Here is a 21,827-nt window from a genome sequence, read left to right on the forward strand (position 1 = left end):
TCAGTGTTCAGTAAACCTGCTGATTTTTTAAAACTGTCTGCCATAATGTGATAATAATACATAAGTGGGATACAGACTAGTGGATGACAAATCCCACAACCCCTGCTGCAAAGCACTGAATGGTCCCTGAGCATGTATTAGTTATTACTTTAATAGACTGAATTAATCCAGCCTATAGTTACGTCGTTTTTACATCCTCTACATTGTGACGGTGCCAGGATCATCCTGATTATAGCCTCAGTGATATAATATACCCATGAATGAGTGCTCTTAATTTTATTCACGGGGTCAGGGAATGCTTCAGAAGAGGATTTCACCATTCCATTTCCCATTTGTTTGCAGGATGCTTGTTTGTGGTGACAGGACTGGGGATGGTGTTTAATCTCAGGGTCACTGACAGCACGGTTAATCCTCTATCTGGCTCTTCTGCCCCGGCACACCAGCGTCACACAAACACAAACGCACACAGTGCAGACTGACAGTAATGCATGTATCCAGGCTGAATTGCGGTAATGTTTAGGGCATGACTGTAACGAGACTATATATATATATATATATATATATATATATATATATATATATATATATATATATATATATATATATATATATATATATATATATATATAGTCTGTTAACTGTTAAATCTTTTTTCTTTTACTATATTTTATTAATATTTTGCTCTTTACTATTTTTTACTGTACCAGTCTGCTGAGTGACTGTCTTCTGCTCGTCAAATACATTTCATTGCAATGTTGACCCTGTGCTAACTTGCATATGACAAATAAAACTGAAAACTGAGACTGTAAATGTCTTACCTTTTCATCACCTCGCAGGAATTGTGCCATTGAGTTTACGGGGCTAATCTTGTGAATGACGTGTGATAAACAGGCGTGTTATTTTCAGAACATACTTATATTAGGTGTCAAAATAAAAACAATTAGGCCTGGATTGATTACTCAGGAACATGATTCACTTCTGGTATGCATACAGCCTACACACAGGCAGGTATTTCACACACCATTGTTTGCCTCTGGCCTGAAACTATTTCAATTCTTTGTTGATTTTTTTTTTAAATTTTTATAATGAAAATCCTCCTCCAAGGCTCATTTTATAAGTTGACCAGAGATTAGGTGGCTGGATGGGCTTTAACTCAATAAGGGCACCGGACAAAGCCTCATAAACTTACACTCGGAATTCTCACAGGCCCTGTGTGTTCCTAATAAGGATATATGGGAGCTGGATCACCAAAAGGCACAGGAAGCAAGCTTTTAAAGTGCCTCACTTCTACAGATGGAGGAAGTGACCACACACACACACACACACACACACACACACACACACACACACACACACACCTAGGTGTAGGTAGGCAATCAGGTGATCAGAGAACTGGCTTTTCCGCTCAGCATTATCCTGCTTTGAATTGACGCTAAACACACACACACACACACACACACACACACACACACACACACACACACACACACACGCACGCACACACACCAAGTATAGACCCAGGGCACCACCATCCCTTTAAGAGTTCCTTTGGATGACGTCCATATAAGGAGATATTGGAGAGAGTCACATGGGGGGAAGAATGCGCTGCTCCGGTCATGTGACCACTCTGAGGAAATGAATGAATCTCCCTTTTTAAGGCCATGTTTGTCTGTTACCGCTCACATTTTCTTCTGTATTCTTTATCCGATTTATGTTTCAATCACAGTTTTAAATGATTAAATGTATCTTACAAAATAATCTTTTAAACTTTGTTCTCTATCCAGACAGTTTCTCAATCTCACGCTTTTGCTTGAGCAATTTCAAAAGGCAGCGTGCATGACTCATGCACGCATTACAACACACAAATGTAGGCACTCCCTCCCTGCATTGCTCACTCACACAGTCAGAGAAACTCACAGTCCTGGGTAAGGCCAGCTCTGACTAAGACCGTATATGGAAGAAGCTGGCAGGTAGCTTCTGTCCACTTCTCACTCATCCCCTTCTCTCCCCACCCTCTTCCTTTAAACTCCCATTAAGTCTCCAATTCAGCCACTCTCTTTTTCTGTATGTGAGCACCATGTGTGCTCAGTATGCATACTATACCTGTTTCAATCTTCACCATGTTTCCAGTCGTTTAATGGTCACATTTCAGCAGAGTTTCATACACAGCATTGAGGGGGCGGGGCTCGTGTATGTGTGGTATGAGAGAAACCGCATTTAGTAAATAATAGCACATTTATTACTGTGAAATAACAATGCATCTCATGTGTATAATGTAAGGCATTAGCACGAAGTCTTCGGTCAACCTTTAAGCTTACTGAATTTTTAATTCTAAAATATTATGTTCTATCTTAGAGTCACAGGGACACACAACCTTTCTTTTAGGCCCCTAACAGATGAGATACAGGGCTACAAGATTAGGAACAATAATGATATGCAGTATTATGCTTGCGTCACCTCATTTCTTTATATTTTGTTTAGGCAAAAACAGAGTTTGTACAATTCTAAGGAACTCGAAAGTCAATACTTTGTATGACAATCCTTACTCTCCAACATAGTCTGAACTCTTAGGCAAGCTTTCTCATACTTTAAGTAGTCTTCAGGAATAGTTCTGGAGGCTTTCTAAAGGACATTCAAAGCTTTCTTGTTTCTCTGTTATACTGCTTTTTGTTCTGTTCTCTGTAAAGATGATCCCACACTGCTTCAGTAATGTTGAGGTCCAGCCTCTGGGGAGGCCGATTCATAATCTTTCATTGTGTGTTTTTCTACCCAGGTATGCATTTACTGTATTAGGTGTGTTTGGATCACTGTCATGCTGAAAAATAAACTTGTTGCCAATTAGATGCTTTCCAGATGGTATTGCATGGTGGATCTAAATTTGACAGCACTTCTTCTGTGTTCATAATTCCATCAATTCTGACAAGATCTCCAACACCACTGGCTGACAGAGCCTCCAATGTGTTTTACAGATTAATGTAGACACTCACTGTGGTAGCGCTCTCCCTACCTCCTTCATAAAAAGACAATGATGTGAACCAAAAAAAATACATAAATTCCAGTTTGGATTTACCCCTTCATCAGACCTTCTGCCACTGATTTTCAGTACACTTCTTATGAAATTAGGCACACTTCACCCTTTTCTCCCAGTTTCCTTTCCTTAACTATGACTTCTTGACCTTTCCACTGATGGATCAACTGGATCAGGTGAAGATCCTGATGCATCTCTCCTGTCAGGAAGCAGCCAGTGTCCAAATAGGAACTTTGAAGAAAGCCTGGAGAACTATTGTTCAGGACCACTTGGAAAAATTACAAAAAAGTCCTGCTCCTTGGAAGCAGGGGTGGTAACTAAAAATATTTCAGCTAGTACTTAAATCAATTAGCCTGTACTAAAATGTGAGAACATCTTTGTGTTTTTATCTTATTATTGTATTCGTAAGTGTAAAGTCTTCAGTTGTTATTGAAAGTAAGTAGAGTATAAATATCCTTTGATGGCTTTAATTCCAAAAGTAAATACAATATATTGATGCCCTGAGTAACAGTAGAACATTTTCCAAGACCTTGTACCACACATGACAGACATGCAGTTAACATCTCAGCATCAGAAACAGATTTAATCTTTCAAAGAAAGGTGTACACATTTATACATTTACTGCCTTACTTTTTTATTATTATTAACAAAACACAAATATTTTAACTTTACAATGCATTAATAAACTGTAAAAACCAGTGTCAGAACAGATTGAATCCTCCATATGCAAGTCAAGCAGTCCAGCTCTTCCCCATGTCTACAAGCTCCATGCCTTCACAGTAGGACCGTGGTCGTGACACCCTGACCTGGTTTCATAGAGAAACATCGCATCATTCAAACTGTGAAACCACGCAGACATTTGTATCTTACCGAAACTCTCATGGAAACCACATGTACAGTCACACACTCACTGTGGGTGTCCTGTGAGAAGCCAGTTGCTGCAGAAGTGGAAATGGAGTCCAGTGAATGGGTTCCACTGGCCAGCTACACACTGAAAGGTCACTGGCCTTACCCGAGTCCAGCACACCATCCCCCATGCTCATCTCACTCCCCCTCCATCCATACTGGGAACTACAGGATGCAAAAGGATTATTTACATTATTTAATCACTTCAAGCTCAAATTAGTAGCTATTTTAAGCAACAGTTAGGGAAGTGAGTAGTGAAATCTTTGAATGAGTGGGTTTTTAGAGAGATTACTTATTAACATTTAAACTAGACTCAAGTGTATTTTGCATTTATGTACAAATTATTATGTTGTGTTAAGTCCTGCAGTTAATTATGGATAGTTCATTTCATTTCCTATCCAGTTCAACTTATTCCAAACTATATGAAGTGAGTTTAGTTTGGATTATTTTGGAGGCCCAGTCCACTGATGCCCTAACATCCTACTTCTTGGAGAAACCTCTGCTGCACATGATACATTCATTAGCGTTAGCTGCTGTGGGCACTGGCAATTAAAAGCACCTCACACACATTTAGAGCTCACGCTAATGCCTCAGAGTTTAATTAGAAACTCCATTTCAACATTAACTCTCCAGGAACTGACTAGAAATTTGGACTCTGTGCTTATGAATCAAAATCTGACATTTTATTGAAACTACCATGTATTAGTGAGATGCAGAGGTGGCGAACAGAAGGTATTTGCGACTTCTGCTGAAGTGCCAAATACTGCATGCTCTCTAATGGCAACTTGAGGCTGGCTCCAAAAGCGAGTCAATGTCCACAGACTCCCATCCATGTTCAAATGGCCAGCTTTACAGCCTTAAAAAACAACAACATGTCCACTACAAAAATAGATTGTCCCCTCTCCAAAACATCTATATGGTGGGTGATTTATTAGTTTCAATTTCTTCTTCTTATTTTAATAATTGATTTATCGGGCTACTAGAGTCTGATATTCCCCACCTGACCTGGATATATGCTGTTGATGCCATTCTGGAGCATTTGGAGAGTGACTGGGACATGAATAACTTGAGCCGATTATATAATATTTTATTACAGTGTATTTCTTACTAGGCAGCTCATTCTCTTGACAACGATTTCTTTAAAGCTATAACACATTTTGGGGTAAGACTGAAAGAAAGGCAGATTTGAAATGTAAAAGGGAAGTCAGAGGTCAAATGTTACATGATATTTGGATGCAAGCTATGATGTGAGATTTACAATCTCCATGTACCAGGATAATTTCCTAAATGCTGCCAATGCAAACACAGGCAGAAGAATTTTAAGCAGTTTTAAGATAAAATACATTTTATGAAAGTTTGACCTTAGGGTCCAAAGTAACATGGGATTTAGAATCCGAATATAGAATTCCTTATATTCCATATGCTGTCAATACAAAAAAAAAAAAAAAAAAAAAAAATTATATGTCAGTAAGAAACAGTTTTAGCTTTACTGGCTTTAAAACATGTAAATATTCCAAGGTGACCACAGTGACCATCACTGATAACTGTGAACCAAGCTTGTTTTTAAGCTTCAAGAGTGGCATTGGTGAGAACAGAAGCTTTTCACTGAAAACTCTCCCACATTTTGGAACACACAACTCACTGTCAGACAATGAACACTGTGTGTGTGTGTGTGTGTGTGTGTGTGTGTGTGTGTGTGTGTGTGTGTGTGTGTGTGTGTGTGTGTTGTATATACCTGTGGGGGTAGATTGTGTTGATTCGTGTTCCGTGGCTGGGGCAGGTGGAAGCCAGTGACAGCGTGTCGTCGTGGTAACAGCAGGGGCGGTCAAGCGCTCGCAGATGCAGCAACTCATCGGAGCGTGTGAAGGCAGGATTGTCCAATGAGTCTGCTGATCCCGCCCACGAGCGCAACCAGAAGCGACCTGACAGCTCATCAAAGTGGTTGAATCTGCGATAGCTGCGCAAACAAAATCGTGAGAGGTCACAGGGTACAATGCTTGTTGTTGTTGCTTCTCTTTGCAATCTGGGTTTTCCTCTTTTTTTTTTTTTTTTTTAAACAATTGTGTGCCAGCTTTAAACGTTTCACATGAACAAAATTTCAAGAAGGAAAAAAAAAAAATCAACCTAGTCGATGGGAGACAGCCCTTTTACAATGTGGGGTCATAACTTGAACCTTATCTCTGTGGCATTCATAGAAGCTCTTATTTTACCCCTAAAAAGAGTTTCTTCTTAAAAGCTCTTCACAAAGCTGCTCAGTTTCACCAAGGAACAAAGAACTCCTATGACAACAGAAAGGTCGGAGATGACCCCGCTCATACAGATGATGTTATGTTTCATGAATGAACTGATGTGTCACAGTGACACATGACTGCCCCTTGCCAGTGAATAACTTTCCATTTACCAGAAATAGATCAACAGGTAAGAAGAAACATTAACAGATTTGTTTAAAACATTGCAGATCAAGAACAATATAAAACTATACCGCTTAATCCCCATTTAATGGGCACAGGTGATTTTTCCAAGTTATTTTAATAGCATAAGTTCCACTTATAAACACCTTTAAAACCCAGCCATTGCCCTGAAACCAGTAGTTGTCAGCAGTTTTGTAATGAACTCTAGTTTACAACCAGGGTTTGTGTATACTGGCAGGAGATTACTGCTCTAAGATGTATAAAGTTATAAAAGGTAAATCCTCCCCATTATTTGTATAAAAATCCTCTGGAATAACTTATTTTAGGCTAATTTTAAAATATTTTCCTGTGCTAAATTATATGCTTTGCAAAGTTTCTCTAAACTCGGGCAATCATCAGCTACTTGGGATGTTTAAAAAGATGACTCCAAAGAGGCCCCAATTTCCTGGAAAACACACATTTCCTACTCTAGACATACTGGACTTAAGGCTTAGCTTCAGACTTATTACTTCCTGTCTGATCTTTGTCTTTGTACATGCTCAATATTCAGTCAAACAAACAGTATCTTGATTAAGATCAATATGCTTTTGCCTCTTGCAGTCTCAGTTTGTTATTAAGGTTCAAATGAAAAGTGCTTCGACACAAGAATCCTTGTAGGTAGACTTTCATGAAGCTGAATCCAAGTCTCTGCACGCCATCATATTAGAACCATCCAAAACCACAAGGTCATTTTTTCCAGACTACACTTGGAGGAACACCCGAGGTTTAAAAACAAACATTAATATGAAAAGAAAGTACACAGAATTGAGATTGCATTTATGCTGGATTTACTAATATTACCATGCATACACCTCTAATATTAGTTGTGTAGGAGGCATTTCCATTCAGGAACAACTAATAGGTTTCCTCATCTCCTGGCCCAGCACCCTAATGAAACATGTCACAGTATCAATGACTGTGTCTGTGTGCTCAGCTGTCAGCATATGTGGAGGTTAGACATTCAGATTGAGCCAGCAATCCAGTTCCACCTTCATCCTTAGTATGTGCGTTGTCAGCTAGACTGTGCCACCTAGTGGCAATGAGTGTTTACAGTTACTGAAGAGCATGTGCGTTTATGTCAGTCTCTGGTTTTTCTCTCATGGATCACAACAGAATACTTTCACCTATTGTGACTACTGCGATTTACTGTACGTCACAAATATGCACGTTTTTACTATAAATTTTAAGGTTTATGGAAGTACTTATCGTCCAAAAAAAAATGTAACCTTTGCAGTAAAAACCACAATGGATCTAAAAGCAAACAAGATGTGACTGAAGAGCAATCTTTCAGTTTTTATTAATATATAATATATAAATATAATAATAAAAAAAATCCACTGTGGTGGTGCAGAAAGGCAAAATTAGAAAAATTGTATAATTAACAAAATATGCATACGCCTGAACTGTAGGTGCGTCTTAATAAAAGCCTTTTCCTACCTGCTGCGAGTCTGGTCTACTTTGGCCTGAATCAGAATTGCTCGATAGCGTCGCACTGCCACAAACGCCAAAATGATGATCACTGTCACTATGATGAGTAAGATGGCAAGGCACGCACCAATGAGACGTGCGCGGGTCATCCTGACATCGCACCTCTCACCCATGAACCAGAAATCGTCACCTGCAAGGCAGCTAATGCCCAAATACAAGTCATTTACACATGCAAACAAAATATGCCTGGGTGAACAAAAAGATTTGCTTTTCCTTTTAACGTTCTTACCGGCAAACTGGAAGCTGGTGTGGATGGTGTGTGCAGATGCCGTGATGGTGGCAGTAGTCAAAGTGGCAGACTGAGGAACAGCTGTAGTTGGCAGTGCCAGGCTGGGAAACACACTTATATCCTGCAGAGCACTGCAGCAACCAGTCACAGATGTCGCCCTGCAGACCTGAGGGGAAGGCATGTTTAAAAAGAATTAAAGAAAATAATAAAGGTGGTGCCATTTTTTTTAATTTTCTTATCATAAAGTGATCTCATTGTAATGATATATGCATCCAAAAATCAGACAGGCACTGAAGTTTTTAGTAGTCACGTGAATATCATGCAATTACACATTAAGCTAATGTGTCACAAGGCTGAATTTTCAGTTGTACTTGAGATACTTGAGACTTAACTTAACAATTGTTGATTAGGTTCTCCATTAACCAGCTGATAATGTTTCTTATTTGGTCTAAACAGTAATCCGTATTTCAAAAATTGTTACAAGTATGTGCACTGTATGGACAAAAGGTTACATCGCTTGATCTTTGAGCTCAGGTGTTTTCAGTCCTGTGACCACAGGTGTGGCCCTGGACTGAGTTGTGAAAAAAATGTGTCTTTCTAAAGAGTTAACTGAATTCAAGTGTTGGACTGTTATTGCAAGGATGGTTTCATTGCAATAATTCAATTTGTCAAATCTCTTCCGTCCAAGATTTCCACCATTTAAAAGGGATCTCCACACCAGGTAGTTGTAACAGTCACCAAAGTAACCGATCACATAAAGTCACAAAGTGGTGAGGTACATAGTGTGTAAAAGTCACCAACACTCCGACTCCAAACTTCCTCTGGCATTAACATCAGCACAAGAAATGCGCATCAAGTGCTTCATGACATGAGTTTTGATGGCTGAGCATCCCCTGAAAATGGAAATGAACCGGCCACATTTTCAGTATCTTAAAGGTTTTACTTTATCACCTGGAGAAATATAAAAAATGTATTATAAAGTTTCCCCACTTTTAGAATAATTCTCATCTTAAAGCTACATGACATCACTCTTGCTTTTCTGGTGAAGATGTCTGTAGCATGTGCTCTCCTCACATGTTATGCCTCTAACAAGCTTGCAGTACAAAAATGAATCACTGAACCTACTGCGTTTTTTACCAAATGACTATTTAAACTACACTGCAGCACTTCTGCATTTTAGATTTTTTCTGATGCCAAACATTAAAATGGAAACAAATAAAATGACTCCACGCTATAGTAAAGAAGAAAAAGTTTGTTAGACCAAGCCAGGTAGAATAATTAGATTTTTCATAATTAGATTTTGAGCTTAACTGAGTCAGGCTAACTGAGTTACGATGTTTACATCAGTTTTCCTGTATCTGGGTTAATTGAATTAAGACGTTAAAAAAAAAAAAAAAAAAAAAAAAAAAGGAACTTTCTCTCAGGTTAATGAAGAAACTCAGGACATCTTGGTGTCAATTTTTGACATTGATGACAAACACAAACACCCAGTCTTCTGCAGAAAGATGACAGGAAATGAACGGAAAGATATTAAGAACAATGTGCATGAAAAGGCAACCAGACTCCTCCCAAACTGCTCAGCCACCAGGGCTTCAGTCAGCTGCCTGCAGACCGGCACCTGAACACGGGCTTACCTCCGACTGTGATGTTGGTGATCCTGGAAGTCCTGAATGTCCTCTTGTTGCGAACAGCCTGGGCTAGTCCAGTACGCTCCAGCAGTGATGTGGGTTCTGTTATGCTGAGCCACTCCAAAGCTCTGCTGGTTTTGAACTCCAGCAGGCTCTGCACTGCACGGCCACTGGAACAAAAACAGAACTGGAGATTTACCTCCTTTTACGCAACTTTCTGTGACCGATCCCAAAGCATAACCCAATTACAATTTCCACTGTGCTTTAGTTAGATCAAAACATTCCAGTTGGGAAATTATCTGAGCCCTGTTGACAAACTGAGGGATGGCTAATAAAATTAATGTCGGGAAAGCAACATAGAGGTTAGAGACCATTACATAATTTAATGGACACTGACTTTAGTTTCCAAAGTCCCATTAGCTGCATGGGTAAAAAAAAAAAAAAAAAAAAAAGTTAATACTTAAGAAAGGGGAGAAAAATGCAGAAGGATGATGAAGAATTTTTTATGTTTTTTTCACATTTTTTCCCCTAATGATGTTTAACTCTGGTGGATTTTTGTGGTGTTTTAATTGTGTTTACTTATGTCTGAGAGTTTATATCTTCCCCTAGCAGAAATGATGTATTTAACGTCCCATAACCTGGGATAGGAAACACACACAACTGAGAAATGGACAGTGCATATTGAGAGACAAGGTGGAGCTAATTGAAATCTAGAAAGAGCCTGGAGGTGCCTTTCATTTTCAGCTTGTCTGCACCACCTCACCTGCTCCAGACTCCCAGCAGCCGGCTGAACCCCGGGGCTTTCTGTAGGTATGGCTTCATCTGAAAGAAACCTTAATTGAGAACTCTGTAAAAACTACTCAGCTGAAGTCAAAAATACTTAATTATTTGATTATTTCTGCTTTTTTGTGCCAGTGTGTGTTACTGTACAATCCCTCACCCAGGTAGTAGTGTCGTTCTCCAAATTGACATTTGAAGCCAACATGGGCTCTTCTACAACTATCTGCAGCAGCAGCTCAACTGACTCCACTGGACAGAACAAGTAAATAAACTAATTTCAGGACTTCTGGATATATAATCAGGATATTTACCTAAACGTAAAACACTTCAGTGGTGTTTGGGAAGTACCTCTGATGGCAGCAGGCTGATCTGGCACGATGTAGAACTTGGGACTGTTTGTGGAGCTTCGAGCAGGTGTGGAGGTTAAAGCAGAAGAGGGCTCCTGGCTGGGATGCATGGTTGTCTGCTGTGGAGGTTGCTGTGGTAGTCCAGATGTGGGAGTGTGTGTGGTCGTGCTGCTGGAAGACCACTGCCAGAACTTATACTTTTCTACTTGTTCTTCTCCAGCTCCATGTCCATAATCTAATGTTACAGTAGAAAGGAGAGGAGTATGTGCAGTAGTAGTAATAATTAGGGGTTGGGATTGGTTATGTGTTGGTGACATATTAGTAGAAGTCTGAGGAGGCGGGTGATTGTGTGTAGGAGGTGACATTTGTGGAGGTGAAGGCGTGGCTTTGCTGACTGTGTGGTCCGTGGTCTGAGACACAGACGAGGTTAAAGCAGGGTGTGAACTATCAGGAAATGTACTGTGTGTGTGGAGTGTGTACAAAGCTGTAGAGGACTCTGTGGATGTGGTGGAAGATGAAACAGCAACAGCAGTAGAATCTGTGGGCGAGTCATCACGTAGGAGTGTGTGAGCAGGATGCAGAGTGTATGTCACTCCAGTGGTTCCTGTGATGGCTGAGTTTTGGGTTACACCTCCCACGGTCAGCGCTGCCCCGGGTGTAGAAGAAGAATCGGTGAACCCTGAAGTCCAACTGTAAGCCTTGGTAATACCAGGTGGGGAAGGGATAGTGTTTCTAGTCGGGTGCGCATCAATGATATTTCCACGTGCACTTTCTACTGCCGTTTGTGTCTCTTTGTCTGTCTGTGTAAATAAAGATGACGTGTAAGCAGAATGTGTGGGGCTCTCTGTGCTTTGAGGAGAGTCTGTTAGACTCCTTGAGGAAGATGGGAGCGTCATCTCAGTTTGTTCAAACTTATCAGGCAACTCAGATGTGACAGTCTGAGCAGCAGCAACAGATACAAATGAGTTAATTTGACTTATGTTTGGATGAACTGGATCAGCCTCCACAGTGCTAACAACGTTGTTGAGCTCTGTGAAGTGGGTGTTGAATGAATGAGTGCCGCTGTAAACTTCTGAAGATGATGATGATGATGCAGTGGGTTCAGTGTGGGTTTGTGCACTGAAGTCATCCTGCAGTGTTTTGATGGAGGATTTTAAAGGGTCAGAAGTGACAGCAAAGGTCAGGTCAGAATTATGTCTGTCTGTGCTTCTCTGGCTCCTCCAGGAATGAGGCTGTTCATCTCCAGATGTCCCACTAACACCCACACCATGTGCGGTTATGCCTGTATGACCTGTCCTGGAGGAAGATAGCTCAGCTGGAGCAGAAGTACGGAGAGGAACGCTGGCGCTGGACACTCTTTGATCCATTTGTGTGGCAACATCTTTGCCTGTGTTTTTAGATGTCTGAACGGATGTATCTTGTATAGCTTTGTCAAGCATGAGAGCTGAACTACTGGCTGTTTCCTCTGTCAATGCCATCAGAGTTTGAAGGCTTTTTTCAGTCGGGTTTGAGGGTGTGCTTGTATTGGGGCCTGCACTGAGTCCATGCTGAAAATATGGGTGTGTTGTATTTCTGGCAGCCATGGGCCCATCGGTGAGGTGAGCAGCTCCAGATGTTTCCGCTCCATTGTTTGGTTTTTCCTCAGGAAGAGGGAGAGTTTCCCTATCACTTCTCCCAGCGACAGGGAGTCCCTGCTGGGGTGAGGTGGGGTTCAGCAGTCCTTGATCCAGAGAGGAGGCACTAGACACAGACAGAGGTGCAAAACTCCTCTCCAGACCATCGTAGGTGTGATCTCTGCCCTCCTTCATGCCTCTCGTCACTTCTTGATCAACAGGAGGACTATTTGTAAAGCTGGTTCCTGTTGGAAACCATTGAGTGGGGTCTAGGTCTGGATGTTGGGTTGAGTGGTCCTCCGAGGAATTCCTCTCATCTTCCTGGACTGGAAAACCAGGAACAAACACAATAACAGAGAGAGAGAGACAGGGTGAGAAGAGACAGAGTGGAAATCACAACAACATAACATTGCTCTGTGTAACACCACAGAGGGAGATAAGATCTTTCCGACAGATTCCCAGCTCACGGCACAGTTGGAACAACACATTTTCACAGCATGTTAAGTTATATACTGCTCAACCTGACTCCTACTGTAAATCATGAATATATTTCATGTATTCACTGAGAACATCAGGAGGCAGAAACAGCTCTAAAAATACCAGAAATAAATGTCATTATGATTCTCGTGATAGGACTAAGCAGTGGCTGGTTATTGTAGGAATGTTTTCTCACCATAATAAGCCAGCTGAACTGCATTTAAAGAACGTCCTGCTCCTGTCCAAGTGAGGGCGGCTTTGTTCTTGTCACAACCAGACAGCAGAGCCTCGCCCCCGCTGACCAAGGCTCGATCTTCTTCCTTCCAGACACAGCGCACCGATATACTTGAACCATTTTCCAACCATACTAACTTTAAGAGTACCTGCCTTCCCAAAGGGATATCTATCACCCAAGTGCAAACTGAAACCTGTGAGGTTTTGTTAGACTGCAGAATCATGAGGTCGAGACTGCTGCTGTTAGTAAACAGTCCAGCCAAAGTGAGATTGATGTGACCAGAAGACTTTTGGTCCAAGCTGACATTTCCACCACAGTGATGATATGAAGAGGCCAACGCTTTATCTGAGAAGAGAAAGAGAAAAACCTTGTTAGACTTTTACATCTCAAACTGCATTTGTGGGAATAAGCTGAGGGAAGTACAACCAAAAGGATAATTTAAACAGAGAATTTCAGAGCTTACAGAACATCTTATTTCCATTGACTAACCCCAATAATATTGAGGTTGATCCGAGAACAAAACGCTATTCCATACCGACAGTGTGCATATCACTTTGATTTAGCCTAATTTAAAGACAAAAGAATAGCAAATAGCACAATAACATCTAACATGTCAGCGGCGGGCGGGCGTTCTTACCTGTTGTGACGATAAAAAGCAACAGACAGGCGTGGAGCTGCATTTCCAATGGTGAGACATTTCAGTGTAGAACACCCTTTTAATCCAAAACACATGCAGTTTTTTTTACACTGACAACATGTACATGTTACGAGGAGGACGAGCAAACTGCGCAAATGATTAATGAGATCCAGTCTTTCCTGTGGACTGTCCCTGAGAGAGAGAGAGAGAGCAGAGAGGCGTCAGAAACTTTCCTCCTCCATCATTTCCTTGTAACGGAAACCGCTGCGCTGTCAGGGGCACAGCGCCGTACACTCACCTAAATTAAACACACGTGTGTGTGAGAGGCAGCCTGTCCTGTACTGCAGAATGGACAGAGGCTTGCGGATGGGAAGGTTTTACGCCGCCTCCAGGCTGTTCCACACGACATTTCAGAGATGAGAGGAAGGAATCCAGTGCGTAAAGTCTACACAGGAAAATTACCGCAGGCGGCATGGAGGCATGAGAGGGAGCAGTTCATTAGAGCTTTTATACTTACGCCCCACTAGGAGTGCTCGAAAGACTAAAAATGAATGCTACGAACACGTAAACAGGTTTTAAGTCTATAGGTTCAAAAAAAGTTTAGGAAATGCAGAACAAATGAAAATATACCGGGAAAGCGGATGACATCATTTCTTAAACATGTGGGAGAAAATGAACTTTGGAGGTGTCTTTGTAATCAGAACGTGTAAGATCTGTAAACACATTAGCTTCCTCCCCTATTTTATAACACCATGACACCCCCATGGACTGACTTGTGAAGAAACGGTTGCTTTCTACAAGATGGTGACCCGAAAATCAGAACCACATTGTACAGGAGAAATTTCCACACATTTAAAAACAAACAATCAAAAACAATAACAATCACACAGGACACAGTTTTGTTTTATTCATATAATGCCAACAACAATAACCACGTCAAAGCACTTTAAAGTGTAAGGTAAAGAAATACAGTTTCATAGAGAGAATCCCAGTAAGCACGTGATGTCACTGGAGAGAAATAATAAAAAACAAACAAAAAAGAGAAACATCTCGTTTAAATCAGTCAGACCATCTGAATGAAAGTCTGCAAGGCTGTGATTGCTGCCAATAAAGGATTGTTTGATGAAGCAAATTTCAAATTAATATGAAAATACATTTTCAATCTTGGTACTATCATTATCCTTCTTTCATATTCACACATTTTATAAATGACAGTATATGTTTTCCAGGGAGACCTTAAACAAGCAAATATATATATTCTGGGAGCTTGAGGGTGCTGCGCAGTATCTTTGCTGTTCCTAGGACTGCATTCTTCTGGACAGAGAACTCGGATGTTGTTCCTGGGATCTGCTGGAGCCACTCGCCTAGCTTGGGAGTCACTGCAGCTAGTGTTCCGATTACCATGGGGACCACCGTCACCTTCACCCTGCACATCTTCTCAAGCTTCTTCTCTGAGCCCTTGGTACTTCTCTAACTTCTTGTGTTCCTTATTCCTGATATTACTTTCATTCGGTATCGCTACATCTATCACTACGGCCGTCTTCTTCTGTTTGTCTACCACTATGTCCAGTTGGTTAGCCACCACTATTTTGTCTGTATCTGGAAATCCCAGAGGATCTTAGCTCGGCCATTCTTAACCACCCTAGGAGGAGTCTCCTATTTTGACCTTGGGACTTCAGGTCCATACTCGGCACAGATGTTTGTGTATACTATGCCAGCTACTTAGTTGTTGCGTTCCATGTATGCATGCGTGATAGACCCCAGCCTCGATTAATCTTGTGCTCAGAGCTTGTTCCTGTGCTGCTATGATTAGTGCCTCTGTGCTGTCTTTCAGTCCAGCTTTGTCCAGCCACTGGTAGGACTTCTGGATGTCAGACACTTCCTCTATCTGCCGGTGGTACCATGCCTGTCCTTCCATGATGGTTCCTCCTCTTCCTCCTCTTTCTTGGGTTTCTGCCGGCTGAGGTAATCACTGAGCACGCGGTCGGTTGGGGCCATCTTCCTGATGTATTCGTGGATTTTCGTTGTCTCACCCTGGACTGTGGTACTGAGACTCACCAGTCCCCGGCCTCCCTCCTTCTGCTTAGCATACAGCCTCAGGTTGCCCGACTTGGGGGGAAACCCTCTATGCGTGGTAAGGAACTTCCTTGGCTTAAGTGGCTTCTATCTGCTCCTTTGACCAGCTTATTATCCCAGCACGGTACCTGATCACAGGCAGGGTGTAGATATTCATAGCCTGGATCTTGTTCTTACCGTTCAACTGACTCCTCAGGACTTGCCTAATCCTCTGCAGGTACTTGGTGGTTGCAGCCTTTCTAGCGGCCTCTTCATGGTTCCCATTTGCCTGTGGGATCCCCAGGTACTTGTAACTGTGCTCTATGTCTGAAATGTTGCCTTCTGGTAATTATATCCCCTCAGTTCTGACTACCTTCCTTCACTTGGTTACCCGACTACACTTCTCCAGTCCGAACGACATTCCAGTGTCATTGCTGTATATCCTGGTGGTGTGGATCAGTGAATCGATGTCTCGTTCACTCTTGGCATACAGCTTGATGTCATCCATGTACAGGAGGTGGCTATGGACCGCTCATGTTTCCCACTTTGAGAGCAAAGGAGGCATCTTCAAAAGCCTTCTGCATCTGAGTTAAAGCAGAAACATACTCTAAGCCATTATCCAAATAAAACTCATACATCATCAGCACATGTGACATGCATCTACAGAAAGTGAAATCAAAAATATTTAATTAATTCCATTTTTTAGAAAGCTTGTTAGTGCTTAGTTATAGCTTGGCTGTATGTGCATATTTTCTGCTGCAGATTTAAACACACCAGTTTAGGGAGACATGGGTGCATAGAATCGGGTCGGGTGCACAGGAGAGGCGAAGAGGAGAGTGTCAGGGGAGATGTGCAACAGAACGAGAGAAAACATTTTTATAAGATGGTAAATTGGGACACTGGAAAGTTAATTACAATGACCATTGTGGCCTCTGGCAGCGGACTCTGTGCTTGTGCTGCTAGACCTCAGTGCAGCAGTCGATGCTGTTGACCATAATATTTTATTACAGTTATTAATATTTATTAAATGGAGAGTTATCTTTACACACTGAGTTTAATTATGGAGTTCCACAGGGTTCTGTGCTAGGACCAGTTCTATTTACCTCATACATGCTTCCTTTATCATTAGAAAGGATAGAAAATATGGACCAAATATGGTTGTTTCATGGGTACCTGCTCTATCATGCTGTGTTTTTTGAACACTGTGACACAAATGCGAGATCAAATTTTTTTTATGTGAGTACACAATCCCATTGCATAACATCAGCATTTTTTATATACACTATCAGTTAAATGTTTGAACATACCTTCTCATTTAATAGTTTCTTTTTTTCATGACTATTTACATTGTAGATTCTCACCAAAGCTTCAGAACTATGAATGAACACATTGGAATTGAATGTAGTAAACAAAAAATATATATTTTAGAATCTACAGAATACACACTGTCAGGGCTCTGTGTGCAGGCAGGTGGAGAGGAGGATCCAAGCGCAGGACTCAGACACTGAACTGTAACTCAAACCTCAGCTTTATTGCTGGCATAAAACAAAACATAAACTGAGCAATGGCAATGAACGTGAACCACTGCCACAAAAACCACACAGGCATAATCTGAGGGTACAACGCAACACCAAGCACGGGAAAACACAGGGCTTATATACACAGGGTAGTAACGAGGGAATCGGCAACAGGAGGGCGACACAGCTGGGAGAGATCAGGGCTAATGAGACAGGGGGAACAAAGCTGCACACACTAACATAAGACAAAGACTTTCACAATAAAACAGGAAACATGAATCACAACTCAGAGACACGGACTCAACACAGAGAGACAGACAGAAAATGACACATGGAACTGAACTGTAAGTGAAACCACAATTCCTAAAACATGGATAACAGAAACATGAAACTCTAATAATCATCATCATCATCATCATCATCATCATAACAAGAGAATGAGAAAACAATCCAAAACACCAAGATAACTGAAACACAAAGTACCAGAGAAACATAAAGAATAATCCATGATGCAAAATTAAACCAAAACATAATAAACTCAAAATACTGGGTCCAATGGACCCAGAACCGTGACACACACACTTTGCTTTGATCACTGCTTTGGACACTGTTGACATTCTCTTTTTTGGAGAGAGGTAGTCAGTCTGTAGATGAGGTAGGCACCAGAAATGGTTTTCCAACAAGTTCCCACTCCATCAGTCCTTCTTGGTCAAACAGCCCTTACACAGTCTGGAGGTGTATTTGGGTGTTGAAAAATAAATGATGGTTCAACTAAACGTAAACCGAATGGGATGGTATGTCACTGCAGGATGCTGTGGTACCCATGCTGGTTCAGTGTGCTACTGTTCAACTCCCCAACAGTGTCACCAGGAAAGCACACAAAGACAAGGGGTGGAACCAAAGATCTCAGATTTGGACTCAGAAGAACAAAGCACAGTTTTCCAGTGGTTTTAATATCCATTCCTTGTATTTCTTGGCCCAAACAAATCTCTTCTACTTGTTGCTTTTCCTTAGTAGTAGTTTCTTAGCAACTATTTGACCATAACACCTGATTCGTGCAGTCTACTCTGAACAGTTGATGTAGAGATGTGTCTGTTACTGGAACCCTGTGTGGCATTTATCTGGGCCCTAATCTGAGGTGTTACTAACTACAATCTCTGAGACTCACATGAATTTATCCTGTGCAGCAGAGGTGACTCTTGGTCATCCTTTCCTTGGGTGGTACTTATGTGACCCAGTTTTGTCATAGCACTTGATGGGTTTTGCGACTGCACTTGGGGACACACTGAAAATTTTACCAATTCTCCAGATTGACTGACCTTTAGTTCTTCAAGAAATGATGGACTGTCACTTTTATTCACTTAGCTGATTGGTTCTTGCCATAATATTAAGTCTAACACTTTTCATAGGGCTGTCAGCTGTATACTGCCAGGCACACCTGTGAAAGTGAAAACCAGTTCAGGTGGCTACATCATAATGCTCATTGACAAAAGACCAAGGGTTTGCAGCGCTGTCAACAAAGCAAAGTGTGGCTACTTTGAGGAATCTAAAATATAAGACATATTTAGAGTTATTTATCTTTTTTCTCTTTGCTACATAATTCCTCATATCTTGCTTAACATATTTGATGTTTTTAGTATAATGTAGAAAGCAGTTAAAAAAAAGAAAAATAATTCAATTCGAGTCTAAAAAGAAAAATGTTTTTACTTACCTGAGAGAGCAGAGTCAGGTGGAAAGCTAAGGAGTCTCGAAAACACTGGTGCCAAACTGAAATCCTTGTGTGCTTTGAATAAAGCACTCAAAAAATAAAATTGGGTGGTTGTTACATTTATAACTTGTAATTTAAACAAAACAACTGTTTATATGGTGAACATCATTATATTGTGTAGGATCTGCATGAAATTCAGCCACTTTAATATGAGATGATATAATCTAGAAAGAGTGGTTAGTAGCCTGGACTTGCAAAATTCACGAGATCACACAAGATTTCAAACCACAGGAAAATCACTTGTGTTATAAGAGGCAGAAAAGAAAAAAAGTATTGCTATTTATATTAGTTTAACATGTCAAGGACAAAAATATAAATAAAAATCTGTATCAAGCCTTGTAATCAGTTATTATGTTAACCAGACTAGACTTTGTTTACTGACTCCAAAAAATATCATTTTAAACTTATTTTAAAAAAATCACGGAAAGGATTTCCATGTTAATAAATGCCTTTCTAGGATTAAATATTTTTGTTGGACTAAAATAATTTGAATGGGTTGGATCAACTCAATTAAATACAGTTGGACTTAACTGCAAAAAATAGGGTTATTCATCATTAAATAATTAACTTGGTGCATAATGCTAAAACAAAGCAATGTAATCATGCTGGAATTCTATAAACTCTACAAAAGAAACCAAATTCCAAGAAATCCAAACACAGAAATGTTTGCACAAATATGTGATTATGCAAAGAGGTCCCTACCAACCAACCTCAGATCTCCACGCATGCAAACATGAATACACATGACTTTGCACACAACCAGAAATGAACTCCACCAAAGGAACCAAAATTACGAAATCCAAACACAAAAATGTTTGCACACACATGTGATTATGCACAGAGGTCCACTCTACTGACCAACCTCAGATCTCCACACATGCACACATGAATGAAAATACATTTGAACACAAACAGAGACAAAACTCAACCAAAGGAACCAAATTCCAAGAAATCGAAACAGACAAATGTTTGCACAAATATGTGATTATGCACAGAGGTCCAACCCGACCAACCAACGTCAGATCTCCACGCATGCAGACGTGAATGTTCTAACATTTGCACACAACCAGAAATGAAGTCCACCAAAGGAACCAAATCCTAAGAAATCCAAACACAGAAATGTTTGCACACACATGCGATTATGTGCAGAGGTCCACCCTACCAACCAACCTCAGATCTCCACGCATGCACACATAAATGAAAATACATTTGCACACAACCAGAAATGAACTCCACTAAAAAAACAAATTCGAAGAAATCCAAAGCCCCAAATCTGTTTCAAGATGTCGCCACGGGAGAGGCTGCCAGTTACAGGAGCTCTGACCAACTTCCATTCTTTTAAATTATTTAATAATAAAAAGTAGACAACAACATACAGAGCAAGAAAAGAGCATATGGAAAAGGATGTAACTATTGCAGTGTTTACATTGTATTAGATGGAGGAGTTGTACAGGGAGATGGCCACAGGCAGGAATGATTTCCTGTGTCGTTCAGTGGTGCTTTTTGGTAATCTCAGTCTCTCACTGAACGTGTTCCTGTGACTGACCAGCATGTCATGGAGTGGGTGGAAGGTATTGTCCAACATTGTCTTTATCTTGGACAGCATTCGCCTCTCCGGCACCACCTTGAGAGAGTCCAGCTCCATACTCACAACACTACTGGCCTTGCGGATCAGTTTATTGAGTCTGTTGGCATCAGCAACCCTCAACCTGCTGCCCCAGCATGCAACAGCATAGAGGATAGCACTGACCACAACAGACTCACAGAAAATCCTGAGCATTGTCTGACAGATGTTGAAGGACCTCAGCCGCCTCAGAAAATACAGATGACTCTGGCCCTTCCTGTAAAGTGCAGTAGTGTTTTTTAACCAGTTCAGTTTATCGTCTATGTATACTCCAAGGTATTTATAGTCCTCCACAAAGTCCACGTTGACCCCGTGGATTGAAACAGGGGTCAAGGGTTTCCTGGGTCCTAAACTCCACAATCAATTCCTTGGTTTTTTCCACGTTGAGCTGTGGATGATTGTGCTCGCACCACGTGACAAAGGAGTCGACCACAGCCCAGTACTCTGACTCGTCACCCCTGCTGATGCATCCAACCACCACAGAGTCATCAGAAAACTTCTAAAGATGGCAGGTCTCTGTGCAGTGGCTAAAGTCTGTGGCGTAGAGGGTGAAGGGCTACATATCTCAGACCATGAAGATTTATACCAGGGTGACATGAGCTACCTATGTGAACTATGCGGGGAACCATCAACTGGAACTAGGTGGAAAAACTCAGGGAGAGGGTCATGACTCAGCAGGGAAGATCAGTGGTACTGGAATACAGAGAGAAGAGTGTCAGTCATGGCGGCGGTTGGTCTGGTAAGAGGAGTAATTAAACTGAGAGTGTCTTGCAGGTTTTGCAGGTGGAGGCTGGCGTGAGGGAAAGGCAGTCAAAGTGGTCTGGGTGAGTGTACAGAAGTCTAATTTAACAAATTTGCACTCAGCTTTGCAGTCTCAGATTTTGTAGCTGTCCTACGTATTTGTTTAATATGCACTTTGAAGCTCATAGATGACTTCAATGACTTCAAGATTACAAGGAGCTATAATTAGCTCTATGCACTGACCTCTTTCTCTCTTTTATATATACATGCTTGATTATTTGGCTCACTGCTGCTGCAAGACCGG

General features: G+C 41.1%; 1 protein-coding gene across 1 annotated transcript; it reads right to left on the reverse strand.

Moving 5' to 3' along the window:
* Window positions 1-3,592: 3,592 nt before the first annotated feature.
* Window positions 3,593-14,325, reverse strand: LOC309707802 (uncharacterized protein). Its single transcript, XM_082535345.1, has 12 exons — window positions 14,117-14,325; window positions 13,819-14,010; window positions 13,143-13,526; window positions 10,858-12,795; window positions 10,670-10,758; window positions 10,493-10,551; window positions 9,736-9,899; window positions 8,102-8,267; window positions 7,822-8,013; window positions 5,670-5,891; window positions 3,940-4,099; window positions 3,593-3,834 (listed from the first exon to the last, which is right to left on the reverse strand). The coding sequence occupies exons 2-12, from the start codon at window positions 13,859-13,861 to the stop codon at window positions 3,760-3,762; spliced, it is 3,492 nt and encodes a 1,163-aa protein (XP_082391471.1). The 5' UTR covers window positions 13,862-14,010; window positions 14,117-14,325; the 3' UTR covers window positions 3,593-3,759.
* Window positions 14,326-21,827: the final 7,502 nt, after the last annotated feature.

This window comes from Aulonocara stuartgranti (genome assembly GCF_965226115.1).
Source record: "Aulonocara stuartgranti genome assembly, chromosome: 6".
Classification (NCBI taxonomy): Eukaryota; Metazoa; Chordata; class Actinopteri; order Cichliformes; family Cichlidae; genus Aulonocara; species Aulonocara stuartgranti.

Coding starts and splice junctions, on each gene's coding strand:
- LOC309707802 (XM_082535345.1), bottom strand. CDS start 13,861: ATGCAGCTCCACGCCTGTCTGTTGCTTTTTATCGTCACAACAG. Junction 9,900..10,492: donor CTGCTGGGAGTCTGGAGCAG/GTGAGGTGGTGC, acceptor TTTTTGTTCCAG/TGGCCGTGCAGTGCAGAGCC. Junction 8,014..8,101: donor CACCAGCTTCCAGTTTGCCG/GTAAGAACGTTA, acceptor TTTGGGCATTAG/CTGCCTTGCAGGTGACGATT.